Consider the following 19,576-nt stretch of genomic DNA (forward strand, 5'->3'; position numbering starts at 1 on the left):
TTGAACCAGAGAGAGAGAGATCATCATGATTGTTTCCACACAAAAAATGACTAAAAGATGTTTTCTGGGGAAAAATCAATAAATTAATTATGAATGTCTAATGTACTTCCATGATACACAAATTACAAATTGTATTGGCACAAAAATGCACCATGAATTACAAGTTTCTGGGATTTCAATCCCATGAGGCAATTACAAGTTGGATGGAGCAACCCATTGGAGCACACTTAATCGCTAGTCCACCCCAAATAATGATATTGCAGTGAATATGACCAGGTTGCATGCGACCACAAATCATTAAGAATTCTGCTTTTCCTCCTTGACTTGCCCTCAGCTCAATAAGGTTTAGTCTGTTTGTTATCTCTCTTTAGCTGAACCTTTAATTTCTTGCCACCTAATTGAAATCCATTCATCATGCTAATAGCGGATTGAGCATCCTCTGGTGAGTCATAGCTAACAAATCCTGAAAATAGCGTTAATGGTTAGAGATGGAAATATCAATATACACTATGTCAGATGGAAGGTTAACTAGACAATAGAAATCTTGATATAACTTATGTCAGATGGAAGGTTAACTAGACCATGTGCTCACCAAAACATTTGCTAACACCAGTTGCTTTGTCAACAAAAACCTTAGCACTCAAGACCCTACCAAATCCCTGAAAAGCAGTTGAAAGTTCTTGATCTCCATATTCTTGAGGTATGTGATAAATAAATAGATTAGCGCCAGGTGGACCTAAGTCAGAGGAGACAAAATACTTAACTGAATAACACCACCAAGAACTTCCCCCCAAATAAAAACACTATAAAACAAAAAACAAGAGACAAGACAAAAACAGAATGAAATATAGATAACAACCTTCAACCTGACCCCCAGAACCTTTTCCTGTGCTGGAAGATGTTGCAGAGTTACTGCTTAAAACTGCAGGTGGCACTGACCGAGGTGAACTACTCAAAGGCCGATGGCTGAACATTCCTCCAGGATATGCCAGGGGATGCTGAAGATGATAAGTAGATCCCATATAACTAGCAGGAGGGATTGCATAATTTCTAGGGTTCATACTGGGGCCAAGGTCAGGTGCAATTCCACGCAATGCATTTCCTTGGTTTACCGTAGGAATCATACTATGAAATCCAGGTTGATTCTGCATTGGTGGCAAGCGATATTGCATAAGTCCATATCCGGGAGCCTACATAAAAAGGGAGATGACCATTACAATCTGAACTTTACTAAGATACAAGATCAACATTGTCAATGACAAAACCATACAATCAAGACATGATTTCTAGGAGGCAAGATGGTGCAATAATGGAGCATGGTTACGAAGTGCTAAAATGTATTTATGATATGTGTGTGTGTGATAGCTCTGAAACCAACCTGATAACCAAATCCATTATATGGGGGAACATAACCCAATGGTAAAGCTCCAAATAATGAAGGATGTTGTGAATCAGTATTTGGCACATTAGAAGCCTGAGATTGAGCTTTCTGAGCCCTCCGAGCTTGCCTTTCCTTTTCAGTATCTGCCCACTTGACAACCAAAGGAACACTAGATCCCTATTAGAGCAAAAGATGATCAGATTCAGATTACCAGATCAACCAATGCTGAACTATTTATATGCATAAGCAAATAACAGACACAAACTAACTCAACTCAATCAGCCCCACTACTTGGGAAAGATTAAAGACGATAGAAGAGATGGTACTAAAATGAATTTCCACTAAAATGTATAATATGCACCAACCTCCATTTTATGCTTTCCATTGATGGCATCCAAGGCTGCAATGGCTTGTTCTTTTGTCTCATACTTCAAAAATGCACAGCCTGCAATAGGAAAAGGCAATACAGAACAACCAATAAATAAGCTGAGGCCTGGTGAAGTCTATAATTTTAGCAGTTGACAAGCAATCAAGCCAGAAAAAAATGCAAGATTTTTAACTAGTACCTTTACTAGTCTGCTGAGAGCCTCGTAATATCTGTAAGTCCTTTATAGTTCCGTATGTAGAGAAGAGAGCAGAAACTTCAGCTTCAGAAACATTCTTTGGAAGCATGCCGACGAAGAGCTTGTGTTCTGGACAGCAGGCACGGTCAAAATTATTTATCAGGTTACACGACATGCAATGTAGGATAAAGAATTCAATGAAGAAGAGAAAAAAAACGTTGCATCAAGTAAGGAGACTGACGCAGCAACAATCACAGGAACCATCTTAATGACAAAATATGTAATTAAAATAATAAATATTACACCTAGTCTTTCCAACTCGCCATCAGCATACTTCACTTGCAACGGGCTAGATGCCTGAATTGGACAGAAAGAACAGGACGCCTTACAATCAGAGTGAGAAAAATATGAATATATCACACATTAATGCTACAGAGATAACATAAGCTGAACAAAGTCAGTGAAGTCTGGGGCAAGAATTCAGGTGATTAAAATACCAAGAACTCTATTAATTTTCTGTCTGTCGTTTGAAATATTTTTAATTAACTTCACGTACATAAATATTCCTACTTGGCTCAATAACAAATCACAATTGCTATACAGGCAAAGGCAAGAGCCCAAATGAGAAGCTTGCCTGGGCAATCACTTGAAGGTCCAGCAAGGCCTACATAGGGCTCCGCCAGTCACTTTAACACCTAGGTCAGAAAAATGCCAAATTGCATGAGCAAAATTTTTAATCACATTGGTCCATATATCAACCTGCTAATCATGATTTTTGGTGCATAAATCACACAAAAAGAGGGATTTCCTAAAATGTGAAAATAAATACTCTATCTGAACAATGTTAACAAAGTTGCATTTCCCTTATAATTCATTTAACCTATTACTAATTTTTTCTATTCATTATTTCACAGCCAAGAAAAATTCAAAACTATTTCCTCTAAACTAAAGTTTTCATTCTCAATTAGCTCTTGCTAATGGATCTAATCTAATCTCATCTCAAGCCACAATAATTGGCCAATTTCTCATTCCATGCCATTTGTCTTCATAATCTGCTACAACTTGTCATAAATTGACTTTTTTTTTTACCCACATACCAATTATGTGTCAGCATTTGCTAATAACAATAGGCATTCCAGCTAGACATTCCCTAGTCCTTACCAAACATTTTTGCTATGTGATTAGCAACATGATCACACTACCAACATCACTGTCAGCAGCAAAGTATCTAACAAATTATCTATGCATCAAATGGATGACATTGTTTGGAAGGGCTTGCAGTCCAAATTCACGAGGAAATGAAAGAAATTAATATAAGCTAGATCAATTCTCATTGTCCATGAAACATAACTATTTTTTTTATTTTAAGTATTTAACAGACCCTAAAGTTGTTGTGTCATAGTGTTAGAAAGAAAATATCTTATATATTGTTCATTAGTTAGGTAAAATGATTAATCTGGCATGGGCTACATGAACTCCCTGTAATTTACCGGATAAATTGATCAGTCGGGCAAGTAAATTACCATCTAGGTGCTTATGGGCCATGCATACACTACACTCATGTGACTATTTCTGCATGGTAATGCTAGTCAAATATATTGCATAATTTCCTTCTAATATTTATCTTTTAAACTAGCGCTGCACTTTAGTAGTGCTACACTCAAAATTTTAACATTGTTGGAGCAAGCTGCCAGGATCTATTTACTAAGGTACCAACAGCCAATTATGTGTCATGGTGTTGTATACAAATGCTTTTTCTATTTTTTTGGATTGGTAAATACGTTGCATACCAATGCTTATGTGCTGACAATCATGAACAATTGGTTAGTTGGAACTAATGTTATGCACCTAAGATACACTATTTTTCACATTAGTATAAGTAATAAAAAAGGACATGTCAATTAAGAAAGTAATAGAGCATTCGACCTTTGATAGAATAGAATTGATGAAAACAATACATGTGGTCGATCCTAACTAATTTGTTGTGAATCCATAGTTGACCCCAAAATTTTAAGACTAAGGCTTTGCTCACAGTTTTGATTTATTTTTCTTCTACTGTTATACTCATGAACAAACCTGAAACTCATAATGTACACAATGCACCAAGTTACACATTAAAAAGTGAAAATATAAAGAAGACCAACAGCATTTACATTCGCTAATTGCAATAAATGCAACATAATAGTAACCAAAAATGCTATCAAAGATACATCCTTTTCTTTTTGTGTTCAAGCATAACAAACTAATTTCACATAATTCTATATTGCTGACACAGCAAATCAGTCAATGTGGTAAAAATTTCCCCCAGCCTTTTTTAATTTGATGAAACCCAACAAAGAATCCCTAAAATTATGGCAATAGCAATCAAACCTAAAATGCTTTCAATCAGTTTCTTAAACAAAGAGAAAAACTCTTTTAGGATAAAGAGAGAAAAGACATAAAAAATAAATAAAAAGAACAAAGATTCTTTAAAGGGAGAGTAAAAGGGGGAGATGAAATTTTGGTCATAAAGACACAGCATTGATTTTCAAGTGCAAAGAGTCCATACAGTGTCAAATGTAAAGCCACACAAACACTATAAAAACACCTTTTTCCCCCATTAATCTGAAATAATTGATAGTTCACAACCCTCCACTAGCTGGATTCAAACTCCACAATTCTACCTTCAACCCAAACAAGCTACAGTACATATACAGTAAATCCACAGTGTTGTTCAGAATTCAATGCTAAACCCCAGCTATAAAAATTGCTATAAATGCCCACCGCTAAATACCCATTTTTTCACAAACAGTTACACTGACACATAAACCCCTTAATAGTCAACATCATTTTTATTTACAACAAAGCCCATAAATTTACCAATGCACCAGCTTTACAGTACAAAACCCAGTGGGAAACCAGTTCTTCTTTATTATTTTTACCACTTAGTCAAAGATCAAAATTTTACACCAATAATAAGCACGCATTGTTAGCAGTAGTGGCTTCGAATTTCTAAAAAAAAAAAAATTCTTAAAGATCAAAAATTGAACTAACCCCAGATAGAGTTTTCTTGTTGTGACACGCATTGACTGCCTTGTCTGCCTCTTCCCTCGTCGGACAAATCACAAAGCAACAACCTACAGAAACCAAAAAAAAAATTAGGGTTCTTCAAACAAAGCCGTGTGACACACTCTGAAACTTTCGATTTGAACCCAAAGAAAATTCAAGAATGTGAGTTGAGAAACAGAGAGAGAGAGAGCGAACCACGCGAGGCGCGCGTGGTTTTGTCTTTGATGATGTTGACCTCGTCGACGAGAGCAAACTCTCTGAACATTGTGAGAAGCTGAACCTCCGTCATGTTCTTCGGTACTTGACCCACGAATAGCTTCACGCTCTCTTCGCTGCTACTCTCTCTTCTCTCTCTCTTCCCCTCCGCCATTAACGCTCACAGTTTCTCTCTCTCTCTCTCTCTCTCTGATTTCTCTCTCTAAATTCTTGCCCTGCTTTCTCTCTCTAGCGGTTTTTTTTTTGGTTTTTTTTTTTTTTTTTAAATTTGTTTGTTTGGAAAAAATGAGGTTTTTGATTTGTAAAATTTCGATTTCTATATCTATACAGTGGAGAAGATGGATGGATCTTAGTTTGGATTTATTATAATTGAACTTTTTGTCTTTGGGTTTGGTTTTCTGTTTTATTTACGAAGACTGCCATTTACAGCTGTACTAGTAGCCTCGCGCTTTGTCAGACTGTATGTAACTGAATTAACGTTAATGCCCCTTTTATTATACTTTTGTTTTGCAGACAAGGAAACAGTTTGGTTTCGTTAGGTACTAAATTAAGGTACATTTCTTAGAGTTCAGTTAATGACGGAGACAAAAGTACTTATTTTTTGGCCAAATTTAATATATATAAGCTATACTGTTCACTATTACCCTTATAAATTAAAATTAAAAATTCCATGCTATATATTGACCATTTGTATATGTTTTATAATTTTTATTTCACAATTTTATTATTTGATAATTAAATATAGGAGATTAAAATTCTATATTTCTTTATTAAAATTTTCAAGATGTATCAATTTAGTTATAAGACTCTTTTTAAAAATAAAAATTATAAGATGCTTGACAATAAAACACGATCTTTATTTAACGACAAAATCGTATTGAAGAGTTGTGTATCTAATATAACATTATCTTCTTCTCTTTTTTTTCTTGTTTGACTTCTAATATAGATTTGGAGAAAATCTTTCTTAATTGTTTGTTCTTGTTTCAATTAAAAAAATGTTTTATTCACTGATTTAAATATTTATAAAATATAAAAAATGACTATGTTTTACTTTTACCATTTATAAAAATAATGTAATTGCCAACTATATTCTATTGATCAGTAGCATAAGATTTTGTGGTATTATAAAATTTGAAGTGAATTAAGTAAATATATGAAAATTTCATATTGGAAAAGTACAAACTCATTTTAGCTCTATATTTCTCTTCTTCTTTTTTCTTTTTCTTTTTTGGAAAAAAAATAAGTAGAATTTGTGACAGACTACCTTCTAGCAATGAAAGCAATAGTTATGCTACCTTGGGTCACAACTAACAATTCCTGTGATCTATTCAAACTGGTATATATATGCTAATTATGACGATAAATTCCATTGGAAGAGAAGATTGCGGCACAACTTTGTTTACTTTTAATTGGTAAATTGATCTCCCACCTTCAATTATTGTAAAACAAAAATTTCCCTTTCTCAGCTTGAGTTTAACTAGAATAAAAAGTGACAGGTCCCTAAAAGCTTTGTTCTTTTTGGTCATGATGCAACCCTAGCTAACACCACGCCAAAAAGGACACACCTATGTTTGTTTGGCTTTCTCAATTCCTTTTTCCTCGTTTACTTTGTTTGTTTGCAATTGATTCTCACTATCTCTATCTCTTTCTCTCTCTATTCCTTCATTTTTATTCGAAAATGATGGTGCATAGTATATTCTTGCGTCAAAGGGTCACTATAGAGGCAATGTGCTATGTATCTGTCTACATTAGGAATGAGGTACAAGTTATTTACGTAGTTAGCTTGTAGATAATGGGTTTTAGGTAACTATTTAAGACCGATATGAAAACAATTTCCTTCTATATACTTCTTGAACCGTCATTTCAACTACTAGTGGGAAATTAATGCTGACTTCAACCACTATTGATGGGAAAATACCTACCCATCTCTATTGCTTAAGCTTTGTATTAAATATAGGAAAAAAAATTTGTATACGTCCTAATCTTATGGATTATATATTATTGATTTTTTTTTATATACGTATGACTTTGACATGTTCTTATTTGTTAAGTTACTCACAGAAGCATGCATATAACATGTTGATTGTTGCAGATCAGTGAAAATTCTTATTGAACGATATTTTGTCATTCAATGTATAATATATCTAACAGTGAGTCAAAATTTCCCACTAGGAAATTGAAGGGTTCCTTTTCAATTTTTAATGGAAAAGTTTGCACTTTTTTTTCTTTTATGTTTTTGTCTTCTTTAGTTTTTTATTCCCCTCAAACATAAAAGTATATTCTTTTTTATTAATATAATAAGGGAATTTCATTAATTAGCTTAAATAGTCAATAAAAATTCAGAATCAGCAGTCCATAAACACTTATGCTGAGTCCAAATTCAAATGAAAAGATAAATACATAAGTGGATTTAAAAAATCAATATTATAGACATACTTTTGTTACGAACTATTAAGTAGTAATTTGAGTAACATCACTTTTATCTAAACTAAATTTACTGCTAACATTATTTTTACTATACACTAATTACAATCAATCACATTAATAGCGGTGAAAAATATTTTCTACTTAAATTTATGGAGTTATATTTTTACATACCTATTAGCATTTCTATAACGTATATACTCATCGTAGATCTGTCGAGTGTAAGTATATATAATTTGAGACTATTTTGGACAACTACATATCAGAGCCAAGAAGTTGTACACAGAACTTACAAGAATTTTTTTTTTTTAGGATACAAGAAACTCTTTTTTTGCAAGAATTTGAGTAAAGATACTTTGGCATGGGACTGAAAAGTTGTGAAACCAATGGAGGAATATATTCTCAATATATATATATATATATATTTGAGAAATATATTCCCAATACTTGATTACTCATTATGGTAAACTGAAAACAAATATGAATTTCCAAATCAGGCACTGAGACTTAGAATGAGAACTAATATTACAGAATTTTGACCCCAAAAAAAACATATAAAAAATAAAAATAAGAAAGATATTCAAAATCCAAAAAAGAAAAAAGACAATATATTATTTTCTGCCGTAGTTGACCAGCTTAGTATCCGGGTCATTGTCAAGTAAAGGAGTACGGATACCGTTACTTGTTGGTGTGTGGAGAGTGCATGAATGTTATTGTGATTAGAACAAAAGGTCAAAACCGTAAATTGGATATAGAGGGGTACAACGGTAGATAACAGTGAAAACTAAGGCACATATATAAGTACGCCAGACTGTCCCGCCAAGCTCTTCTTCTTTTTTTCTTTTATGATTTCTAGTTAGCTCCTCCTCCTCCAAGGTGTTATTGCCAATAGCCTAAGCTACTGTGCAAGTCTTTGCAGCAACTGGCACTTTTCACCCTTGTTTAAGTCTCCACGTCCAAAGAGACAAAACCCCCACACAAAGTTACCGACATTTGCATGAGAAAAAAAAAGAAACACCCACTTTCATAACTTACTGATACCTAGGGTATGTTTGGTACATTGAAATAGACACTGTAATGTAATAGTTATTCCTATAGTTTAGCTATTCAATAGTTTGGTTATGTTTTTATTACAAGGAATAGCTATTCTTTAAAATGAGATATAACTATTCATCTCTAAAAGGGATCTAATAGCTATTCCTTAGTAGGAGTATTAAATTCTATAATTAATATATTTATAAATAAACAAACTTTCCATATACACATAACAATTATGAAAATAAAAAATTATAAAAAATAACTAATCTCTCTTTTAAATTTAAAAAATATTATTTTTTAGGAAATATAATTATATGAGTAAGATATTTCCTAAAATATATCTTAAATTTGATTTAAAATGTTTTCATTCCATTGTCTTCAGAGTTCTATTATGGTGTTGTCATCAAACAAATAAATAGTAATAAACATTACATTACAACATTTTGTATTCCTTGCAATATCTATTCATATTCCTATGTAATTACTGTTACAGTCTACCAAACGTGTCCTTACTGATTTATAGGACGGTGCAAGTCTAATCCACAATTTTTCGTTAACCAGTTGTACGTGCAACTTAGATTATCAAGCTTGTAAAGGAAAATAAGCTATGGATCTAACATTACATTTAAGTGCAAAGCTCATGAACAATAAAAATGGGAACTTTAATACTTTAACTTCTAAAGAAATGCAAAGGCAAAATAAAGAAAGTAAAGAAGACGTGTAACATATGTGGAAAACCTTTGGATAGGGATGAAAAACCACGATTGAATGAAGGATAGAATATCATTCACTCCTTAAAGCTTTCTATTATATGAAAGTTTAGGTTTTTACATATGGTGATGTTCTTCCTATAGAAAGCCTCTCTTTTTACCTCACTTTCCTACCCAAACTTCTGCCTTTTCCCTCTATCTTTCTTGCCTCTTGCCCTAATTGTTCAGCAACATGTTCCTCTTATAGTACGAGAAATATTGTTAGGTACATAAGGAAAGGTGCCAAGCCCTCACTCCCTCATTTAAACTCTAATACAACTATTGTACTATACTACGACTAGAGGAGAAATAAGACTTGCCAATGTCAGGGTAATGGGATTAAGGGCGATTCTGCTACACCGTGGAGGATAGGTCATAGATAAGGAAATGGACATCAAGGAGGTCAGGAGTGATGCACGTGCCCTTAGCAGTGGTCCAGCGTAAATTTAGCCAATGAGGGGTGTTCTATAACTTCTAACCATAAGGGGTCGCTATCTCCCTTTTACGCTGGTATTGGGTGTCCATACCAGAAGTATATTTCACTTTTCCCCAAGATGGTCACGTCGTTGGAATGAGCTGAAAGTACTCTTCCTTTAGCCAACGTTCCTCCCCCTTTCCTCACAATTGGCCCATGTGTAAGGTCCGAATCCAGTCACATCAACACTCAAGTTTGCCTTGGCTAGTGTAATGTACACTAGTCACAATTACACACAAATTAGCAAGTTGTGAAATTCAATATGAAAATAAGCATATTGTTTTGAAAACTCAATGATATACTGTGAGTCCAATCCACCACTTTTCATTAACCAGTCACAGTCACACACAAATCAACAAGCTATAAAATTCGGTATGAAAATAGGCATGTCTGTGGTATTGCTTTGAAAACTCAATGATATACTACGAGTCTAATCCACCACTTTTTGTTAACCAGTCACAGTCGCATAGAAATCAACAAGTCGTAAAATTCGGTATGAAAACATATATGTTCAGATGGTATTGTTTTGAAAACTCAATGATAACATTGAGGACCATATAGAGTAACGTTAAAAATAATTTGTTGTGATTTAAGTAACATCGTTTTTTATTTGCATCCATCACAACAAAACATTGCGTGCCTAATTACCTCATCAACAGTCACCTCTACAGAATCTGGTTTGGCCCATAGCTATTTGGGCAGTGACAATAAGAGTGGCACTCGTATTGTAGCTACTTTAACAGATAAACTGAACCTAAAAGTTTTCATCTAAAATTTTTTCATGCACTCATCAAAGTTTGTAATTACTTTCCTTTTCAAAAGTGGCTTGATCAAGTTTTTATTATCTTGCATGATAGTTTTTTCGACTAGAATTTCATTAGTCAAATGATCTCAAGTATGATGATATGGTGCGTGCAATAGTCTTATCTATGATAGGATGTGGTAAAAATGAGCAAATTTAAGGTGTCTTTAATTATAGAAGAAATTGAAGAACTTTTACTAAATAAAATCCGTAGGTCCTCATGACAGTTGGACACTTGGACTCATAACCTTCAACTTTCGAGTTAGACCTGCCAAAAAAAAAAAAGAATAAAATCTATGAATTTTCATATTTATATCATAGTAATGGATTGCGCAGATTGACTTTAAAATCCTTAAATTTCAGTTAAACAAAGTTGCAAATGGATATACGTTTGATTTTCATTTATGCATACCTAGAAAAACATTGGCAAATGGATATACGTTCGTTGCTAAACAAGTAATTTTGCCATTGAGCTCTAGTTTATTTCTTAGTAAAATTATTTCAATAGGAACTTTTTCACATAAAAGGTGGTTCTATGTGGACCTATATATACTAAAAAGTAAATACACAATGAAAGAGAAGCATATATTTAGTTTTACTTTTACACATAAAGAAGTATGATACGTAGAACCAAGTTTCTGGGTTTTTTTTTTTTTTTTTTACCCTTTAAAGCAAAGAAAAGGTCTTATGCAATATATCCATTTTGGATCAGCTCTATTTGTGATTATTTATATGTATATCCACTTTGAATATAGTAAAAAAGCGTGAATGAATTGATTGGCAGCCACCAATAAGCAGCGAACAAAAGAGTCGTGGGACCCTAATCCATTTGCATGCCATGTTGGAATTAATATCTCTCCTCCGCCTTGGTCAATTGCTCAAAGTGGGCTGACGGTGACCTCAAGTCTTTGTTTCAATTTTCAAAGCTGTGATCAAGTGCACTTTCCATTTCCCCCACCAAAATTATAAAAACGAAAATGAAATTCCAAGTGGATTTGGATACGTCTTTGATTACAAGCCATTGGTTAGAAATAACTTAACTAATAATGCTAAACGTGATTCTTGCATATTAATAGGGACTTGGCATGGTTCCAGCATGTCGTGTGCCCTGTTATGTTGGACCCATTAAAATCATGACACATTCACTGTAACAAGATACTGACCCCAAGCCTTATCTTATTAAAAGTCGTATTAGTTAATGACCCATAAAAAAGTAATATTACTCATTCCTTTTAAAATATGTCACTTGTGGGTAGGGGTGTTTGCGGTGCGGTTTTAGACCATTTTTAGCACCACACTTTGCGATGCGGTTTAACTAAAACTATAACTGCACTGCATCTTATTTTTGCGGTCACATGTGCAGTACAATGCAATTTAGAGTTTAGCCAAAATCATAACCTCACCGCATCTCATTTTTGCGGTCACACGTGTAGTGCGATGTATGCATTTTGAACGGCTTGAAGTCGGTATATTTTTAAAAAAATTTGGTTTTTTCTACCCAGTCCAAAACTAATTTTTCCCTTTGTTTTGGGCCAAGTTTTAAACTATTGAGCTAGTTTTTCTTTATTTTAGGCTGGCTTTTCTAGTCAACACTTGCTAGGATTATCAAACTCTTTTTTTTTTTTTTCTTTGTTGAAAACTAAACTATTAATAATATATTTAATATTAAAAATAAATAAATATATTAATATATAGAGATTGTGTGGTGCAGTTTGTGTTGTTTTCTTATTACAAAACCGCAAACTGTACTGCACCATGTAGTGTCGTGCACTATTACTTGCAATGCGATGTGGTTATGCCATTTTGCGAGCGGTTTTGGTGTATTTTTTTATTTTCGCAGTTTATGCCGTTTGGTGAACACCTCTACTTGTGGGTTCCAATTAGTTCTACTAGTAAAGTCTCTAATCTTGAATAAGAGATCTAGGATTCAATTTAAAAATCAATTGATGTCTTGGTCTAATGATAAAGAACTTATCATCATAAGTGAACGTCATAGGTTAAAACTCTCTCTCACAAAAAAAAAAAAAAAAAAAAAAAATCACTTCTTTTATAAAACATGTCAAATTAATTAGTGCCGCATGTGAAATTACTACTGTGGGGGCCGGCCCAAAAATGATGGGCTATTCCAAACTCAGGCCCGTCCGAGGAGCGTATTATCCGAGGAAGAGCCTCGTATGCAGCATTACCCAATCCCAGCAGCTCCAAGGAAACCCGTCCGAGAAGCAATTCGTCCTCGGACATCATGAAGCCAGACGAGAAACTCTGCTCAGCCATTTCAGCTCACCTTCCCCAACATATAAAACGAATTAAATTCAAAATATCTCACGGAAGGCTACCACCACATTAATTGCGCCCCAACCACCCTCTTGGCCGCATTAATGAGGAAAAGACCCCTGAACAGTACCGCCTTGGCCTCTGCAACTCACAAAGGGTCTGATGAGGGCGTCTGATGGGACAGGTGCTCGAGTGGAGGCTTGGATGACTAACAGGTGTAAGGCTGGGATGAAAAGAAGAAAAATATATAATGTAGTGAAGTCCCTCAAAGAAGGGACGGGAGAATTGTAAGAGGAACAAAAGAAATAAAATCAGACTTGAGGAATCCTTCTTTGCGTTCTTATTTCCTTTCAGCAAGCAGTACACTACATGCATTAGACCTGTTAGTTTCATTGAGGCCAAGCTCTTTAACCCATTCTCTACAAGTATTTATTGTGGGTTGTGCTTTGGGCCAAGGCCTGATCAACAGAAGTTGGGCCGGGAAAATCGTGCAACCACAACTACTATTAAAATATATCACGTCAACGTAAAAAAAGTGACGAAATTTTGTTCATCAAAGATTCAAAAGCAGACACCATAGGTTGAAACTCTTTTTCTAAAAAAAAAAGTTACTTTTTTTTTTATTATATAAAACATGTAAAATTAATTAGTGCCGCATGTGAAAATAATATTACTACTATTAAAATATATCACGCCAAAAAAATGACAAAATTTTGTATTAATTCATTATTTTCAATAATGTTATGGATAACTTTTTTAACAACAAATTTCATAATTGTTGAAGTAGTCAACTATGAGTGCCGGGAGAAAAAACAATGGATCCATAAATGTTAGTTCCATTTATTACTCATAGATAACTACTTAAATAATTATTAAATTTGTAGTGAAAAAACTATATCCCAAGCATTTCAACTAGATTTATTGATAAAAAAAGTTTCTCAAAAAAAAAAAAAAAAAATATATATATATATATATATTGATAATTGAACTGGAGGTTGGGTCACATCTCCAGTGGCCCGCTTTTGTTGTGAAAAAATGAAATGGGAAACGGAAAAAAGAAAGGAAAATGAGAATGAGAGAGAGAGCCTGATAAAAGGACAAGAATGTAGCAGTGACAATATCAAAGTAAATAACAAAAGATTAAAATGAGATGGGAAATTGACAAAAAGTGTAGCACCGTCATAGAAAAATAAGACCCTAATGTGAAAAGCTCCTCTAAAGTCAAATGGGAGTTAGATGTACCTAACAAATATTTAACAAAACAAAAGTACAGTAAATAAGAAGTCTGGCTTTCAAGTTTCAAGCTGTTTCTTAACAGGATTCCAACTGGTCCAGGTCAACCCCAGCAGATTCTTGATGGACATCTTACCTTAAATAATGGAAAAAGACAAAACAATAGGTGCAATATCATTGAAAAAATAATGAGGATTGGCTAACTTTGCTGGATTTCATTCAAGTCAGAATGAGTAAGTCACCAATCATTTATTAATACAACAACCATGATAGTAAAACAACATCAAAGTACAAGGATATTCTGTTCCAATTGAATCTAGCCTGAGACCCCGGGAAAAAAAAAGTGGGGACAGGTTTAAGTATATTATTATTACAACAAAATCAGTGATTCAATCCTAGACCACTGCAACTCTGGAACTCAAAATGAATTTTCCGGTTCCTTTGTAATGGCATGACATTTCTCAGTCACCCCAAAAATTTTGGATATGAATACTACAATAAATTCCCTCTTAACTGGGACTTTCTGGCAATGATGGTGTTTGTCCCCCCATGCTACAATAAAGCCATTACGGCAAGAAAATGATGGCAGTTGCAAAAAGACAAATCCCATGGCTAGATTGCATCTAATCCAGCAAGCTTGCGTAACTTCTCAACAAGTATGAAGGTAATCATAGTCTGTGGACCCAATCTTGCAAATATTGCAAGCCCCCTGATAAAATATAGAAGTTAGCTACCTGATTTGTTCAAGCACACAAATTTAAAATCTTCAAAATTCTCTGAGCTAGTGATTGTAAAGTTTCTCAAACCAAAAAAGCAGTTGCATGATCTAGTTTTATTGCTTAAAGCCTAGTAATAGAGATTATCTGAAACTTCATGATGAGCTTTGCAATTAGTTCATGGCTTCCATAAATCTTTGAATATTGCAAAGAATTAGACATATACATATATAATACATGGATCAAACTAGAGAGCATGAATGTGGATGCTTAAACCAAAACTCACCCCTTGTAAAGTCCCCTGGGACCTTCAGTGCGCAAAACCTGAAACCATAAATCTCAAACACATTAGACAAGAAAGGCCAAGCTGCCTTTCTAATAAAAGAAATAATTCTGGTCAGTATTATTCTTCATATATTGGTGTCCTCATAGTGGCCAGTAAGAGCAAATACAGTGGAAAATGTGTAAATAAAAAAGGTGAAATCCAACCTATAAGACAAAAAAAAACAGGTGCAGATTTGCATGTGGAGTAGCTAAAGCCCTCTGTACTAAATTAGTGCATCAATTAAGAAAATGAAACAAATGGTCAAAAAATAAGTACCCAGTCTGTATCAGAGACACAAGAATTAACAGTACTAGAATTTGTTGTTTCATGCTACATAGCCACCACAGAATCATGTTGTCTATCCTCAACACCAGGAAGAGGGAAAATTAAGATTTTTCATTTTTGGGTTCGTTACATGCATCCCATGGGTATCTCATTCATGGAAATTTCATAAATATTCCTTTCTCAAAGTTACAAAATTGCCAACAGTAACAATCACCCACAAATTTAAGAAAGGAATGAATATAAAAAATCAATGTAAAATGAAAATGAAAACAAATTCAAAAACCTGATATGCACAGTGAAATCCATTTTTGTAGTTCCCAACTTCTTTAGATTCTCGTTGCAACATGAGACGGGTTTTAATCATGTCCATTGGTGCAGTTATGAGGGTGCTGACAGTGCCTGCAACCATACTTGAGCTTCAAAAGGTGAAATATACAGTTAGCCATAAACATATGATATTTTTTTTGCCATTCTTGTTATGTAAAACATAATATGAGGGTATGCTTATAATGTACATCTCCAACATTATTTAACCCCAGATTGAATAGTAGATCAACCTGAATAACATCAACAGGCTAGGTTTTCAAGTTCAATAGTTTATGAGCAAATGTGGTTAGACACAATACAGACATACATGCACACACACATACACACATATATACATACCCATTTCATATTACTAATTACCATATTTACCAATGTCCCAAAAGGAAAGAAATTATCTCTCATTTATTTTAGAATAGAACATAGATTTACTACTTTTTTATACATTAGTTTTTATCATTTTATTTAAAATTATTTTTGTTTTAAAGTAAATAATCTTCATCATATCATGACCTCAACTTCTACAGTTTACAAGCACAGTCCAGGTTTTCAGACCATGCCAACCTACTCTAGCTCGAATTGCAGGTTTGGGCAGATCTACACAAAAAGACAGAACAAAACAAAAGCTAAGAGTAGTACTATACATGAGATGAAGATGAAATCCCTCTTCAAGTGGTGACCACCTGATCAAAATCTGCACATATAGGAAGATGGAGAAAACCATTAGTAAACAAAAAAAAGAAGATATTAAGACAAACATTCTTTTCATATTGCCAATCAAATGACACTAACTATTCAGATACAGTGGAAATTACATCGTGGATATTCAAAGTGAAAAAGATCATGCTTAGAACTTGACCCGCTTGGATTCATCATATGTTGACAGCTGTGATGCAGTCATAGAAGCAGCCCTGACCATGGCAGGGCCAACCCCCTTCCACAGAGCTCTAATTCCTTCCTCAGAAACAATTCTGCGCAGTTCTCCAATCGGTCCTCTTCTCAAGTTTGGGTTCATTTGTAACCGCACCTGATGACAGGAAATTATTTTTCAGAACAAATCTATGAAAAACAGTTTAAATTCATCTGACATGGAAACATTACCTTTACAACCTCAACTGGATTGGTCAGTGCGGTTGCAAAACCACCAGCAAATGCTCCAGATGCAATCTTAACAAAGATATTGGTGGACCCAAAAACCTGTTCACAAACATATTTCGAGGGCTCATACAAGCCTAAACGAAGACCACCATAAGCAACCGACCTTGTCAATGCAGGTGCCAATCCTAGATACATAGACCTTGGTCCTTCATTCTTCAATATATGAACTGATAAATTTCCCTGTGTACATCCATAAATACAAGCCTCAGAGAAAAAAATATGATAAAACAGATCATAATAATGAAAGTACACCCAAGGCTTGGCAAAATACCATTCCTGTTAGAGGACCTCTCTGGCCAACAAGTTGCATTTGTAGCCTGACTTTGAGTACATCTGCATTCCAATCTAAGATAAATTAGAAACCTATAGATTCAACAGAAACACAAAGATTTTCCTTCTAGAATTTCTTATTTTTCCTGAGTTCTTATGTTATAGTCTCTTATTTAAAAATTTCAAAACTCTTGAATTAACTTCAACATCCCACAGAAAGTCTTGATCTAATGCCACCTTACAAAAAATTATATTGCAAATACTTGTGTCAAGATTTGTAACTCTACCCTTACATCAATTCTTATTATTTTTTCTGCATTCCATCTTCCAGTACTCAAGAATAAATGCCAAGAAAATTATCAGACTATATTAGCCACTCTATTTCTTTACACAAAGCCTCCCAGCTTGTGTGATAAAAAGTCAGCAAACCATCTTGAAATTTATACTTGATCCCTATTCCCTAAGCTGCAGGGCCAGTGGACAAGTATACACATATGCTCGAAATGCAATAATGAACCTTGACAATGGTACTGAACTACATAGATTGGCTTCTTCTACCTCAAGGGATAATCTTCAACAAGCCAAAGAGCTTATAGAAACATAATCCATAGGCAAACTACTATACATTACTCATCATCCACATAGAGTCAGTGAGAAACTTTGTGTTAACTATAAAAGCTTCTCTTGAATATGGATCCACTTGCAACATCACCACGTTTAGATAGAGGGAGACAAGGGGGAGAGGAATTGGTGGCCAGGGTACACTATTTTTACTACATTCCAACCACCTTCCACTCTGACCTCCTCCCATCTTCCTCCATCCAAAACATAAATTCAAGTTCAAAACAAAAAATCAATAATTTCTCTTTAAAAAATAACTATTAATTCTTTAAATAACTTGAATCTAAGGTACATTTTAGTCTTTTATGGTCTTTGAAGAGCTCAGAGACCATGGTAGTGCTTTGCAACCAGTGCACAATTTATTGCAATGAATTAAAACTTTCCCCCATGTGTAAATCTACTTTGCAGTTAAACTCTGGTAGTTGAGCAAAATTTTCAAATTTCCAAAGCACCAATATACCCACCCGATCCAACATACATTTTCATAGCAATCTCAAATTCCGAAACAGTTCAAAAAGCTGTGGCCCCTTCAGAATTTCAACAACAACCCATGAATCCTTTCTTGGAGTTCAAAGGTGAGCATTTAACAACCTCAAATTTGATAAGCTGAGCATAGACTTTAACTTTAAAACTATGCATTAAGTTGTAACTAAACAATTTCATTCACACAAACAATACTGAACCACGCATAACACCCACAAACACATACACAAGTATGACTTTTTCTAAAGTAACACGTACAAAAAATGCATAGGAAGTGATCAAGAATAAAAACCTAGAGGATGGGTGACACCAGTGGCAACCGCAACAGAAAGCCCACTTGTACCAAAGTGATAGCATAGATGCGATGGTGAGGCTGCCCAATTGTTGACTTTCCCAGATCCTAATAGTTCCAATTCATTCAAACACAAATAAATACATAAACAAACTTTACTTTCAAAAGAAGATCATAATTACAAATAAAAAGACTTTTTTTGCATTTTGGGTTGCCGAGGAAAATGTTAGAGAGAGAGAAGCCACAGTTGTTTACATGAAATTTTCAGAAGTGGGTGCTGATTATCTTTGCTTGTTTTTTCAAAAAAAAGGTTTGTTTTTTTTTTTTCCCTGAGTTAAATTGAGAGGGAATTAGAACCTGGAATAATCGAAGATTTCTGGGAACCAGGTTGGTTGTCCATTTTCGCTATTTCCTAGGTACCTTCTCGTACGTGTCCTGAGGATTTGGAAAAAGGGGACGACCAAAGGGAATGATAAGATGTGCGCACGTATGGAATCTATGGATACCTTTGTTAAGCGACACGATGCCGTATTCTATGATGCTTTCTTTCTTTTTTTATTACAAAATTACACCTATCTGTGGTTTTGCCTTTTAGCATCGCTCTGGAGTTAATAGGAGAGCATTCACATCTCAAAATTTCATCTCATTTTATTTTATCATTTTAAAAAATTATTTTATCAATTATATTATATTATTTTACAATATTCTTAATATCTCAACTTTTATTTTACAATACAACACATTAAAATAATATTTTTATATAATAAAATAATTGATGGGGAAAGAAGTGTGGCTCGTCCTTGGGTAGTCGTCCATGGAATGTAAACTCGTCCTTGAGTAGTCGTCCGTCGGATGTAAAGCACCATGGGAACTAAGCCTACTACTCACCCATTATTATC

At 34.2% G+C, this 19,576-nt stretch overlaps 2 protein-coding genes across 4 annotated transcripts; both read right to left on the reverse strand.

Moving 5' to 3' along the window:
* Nucleotides 1–47: 47 nt before the first annotated feature.
* On the reverse strand, nt 48–5,506 carry LOC126709079 (RNA-binding protein BRN1). 2 transcript variants are annotated; one of them, XM_050409166.1, is made up of 9 exons: nt 5,188–5,500; nt 4,978–5,060; nt 2,250–2,301; nt 1,948–2,073; nt 1,747–1,826; nt 1,379–1,558; nt 860–1,190; nt 593–736; nt 48–463 (listed from the first exon to the last, which is right to left on the reverse strand). In XM_050409166.1, exons 1-9 carry the CDS (start codon nt 5,360–5,362, stop codon nt 336–338), a joined length of 1,299 nt encoding a protein of 432 aa, XP_050265123.1. In that variant the 5' UTR covers nt 5,363–5,500; the 3' UTR covers nt 48–335. The 2 variants fall into 2 exon arrangements, with proteins under 2 accessions (XP_050265123.1, XP_050265124.1); XM_050409167.1 differs by lacking the exon at nt 593–736 and having other exon boundaries at nt 5,188–5,506.
* An 8,874-nt stretch (nt 5,507–14,380) lies between these two features.
* Nucleotides 14,381–19,211, reverse strand: LOC126709413 (uncharacterized). Of its 2 annotated transcripts, none has more exons than XM_050409639.1 (9): nt 19,035–19,208; nt 18,678–18,785; nt 17,283–17,344; nt 16,955–17,191; nt 16,713–16,880; nt 16,498–16,547; nt 15,813–15,945; nt 15,206–15,243; nt 14,381–14,912 (listed from the first exon to the last, which is right to left on the reverse strand). In XM_050409639.1, exons 1-9 carry the CDS (start codon nt 19,075–19,077, stop codon nt 14,816–14,818), a joined length of 936 nt encoding a protein of 311 aa, XP_050265596.1. In that variant the 5' UTR covers nt 19,078–19,208; the 3' UTR covers nt 14,381–14,815. The 2 variants fall into 2 exon arrangements, 1 of the variants encoding a protein (XP_050265596.1); XR_007649381.1 differs by having other exon boundaries at nt 14,794–14,912; nt 15,813–15,928; nt 19,035–19,211.
* Between the last annotated feature and the right edge of the window lie 365 nt (nt 19,212–19,576).

Source organism: Quercus robur, chromosome 12 (assembly GCF_932294415.1).
Source record: "Quercus robur chromosome 12, dhQueRobu3.1, whole genome shotgun sequence".
In the NCBI taxonomy this organism is placed as follows: domain Eukaryota; kingdom Viridiplantae; phylum Streptophyta; class Magnoliopsida; order Fagales; family Fagaceae; genus Quercus; species Quercus robur.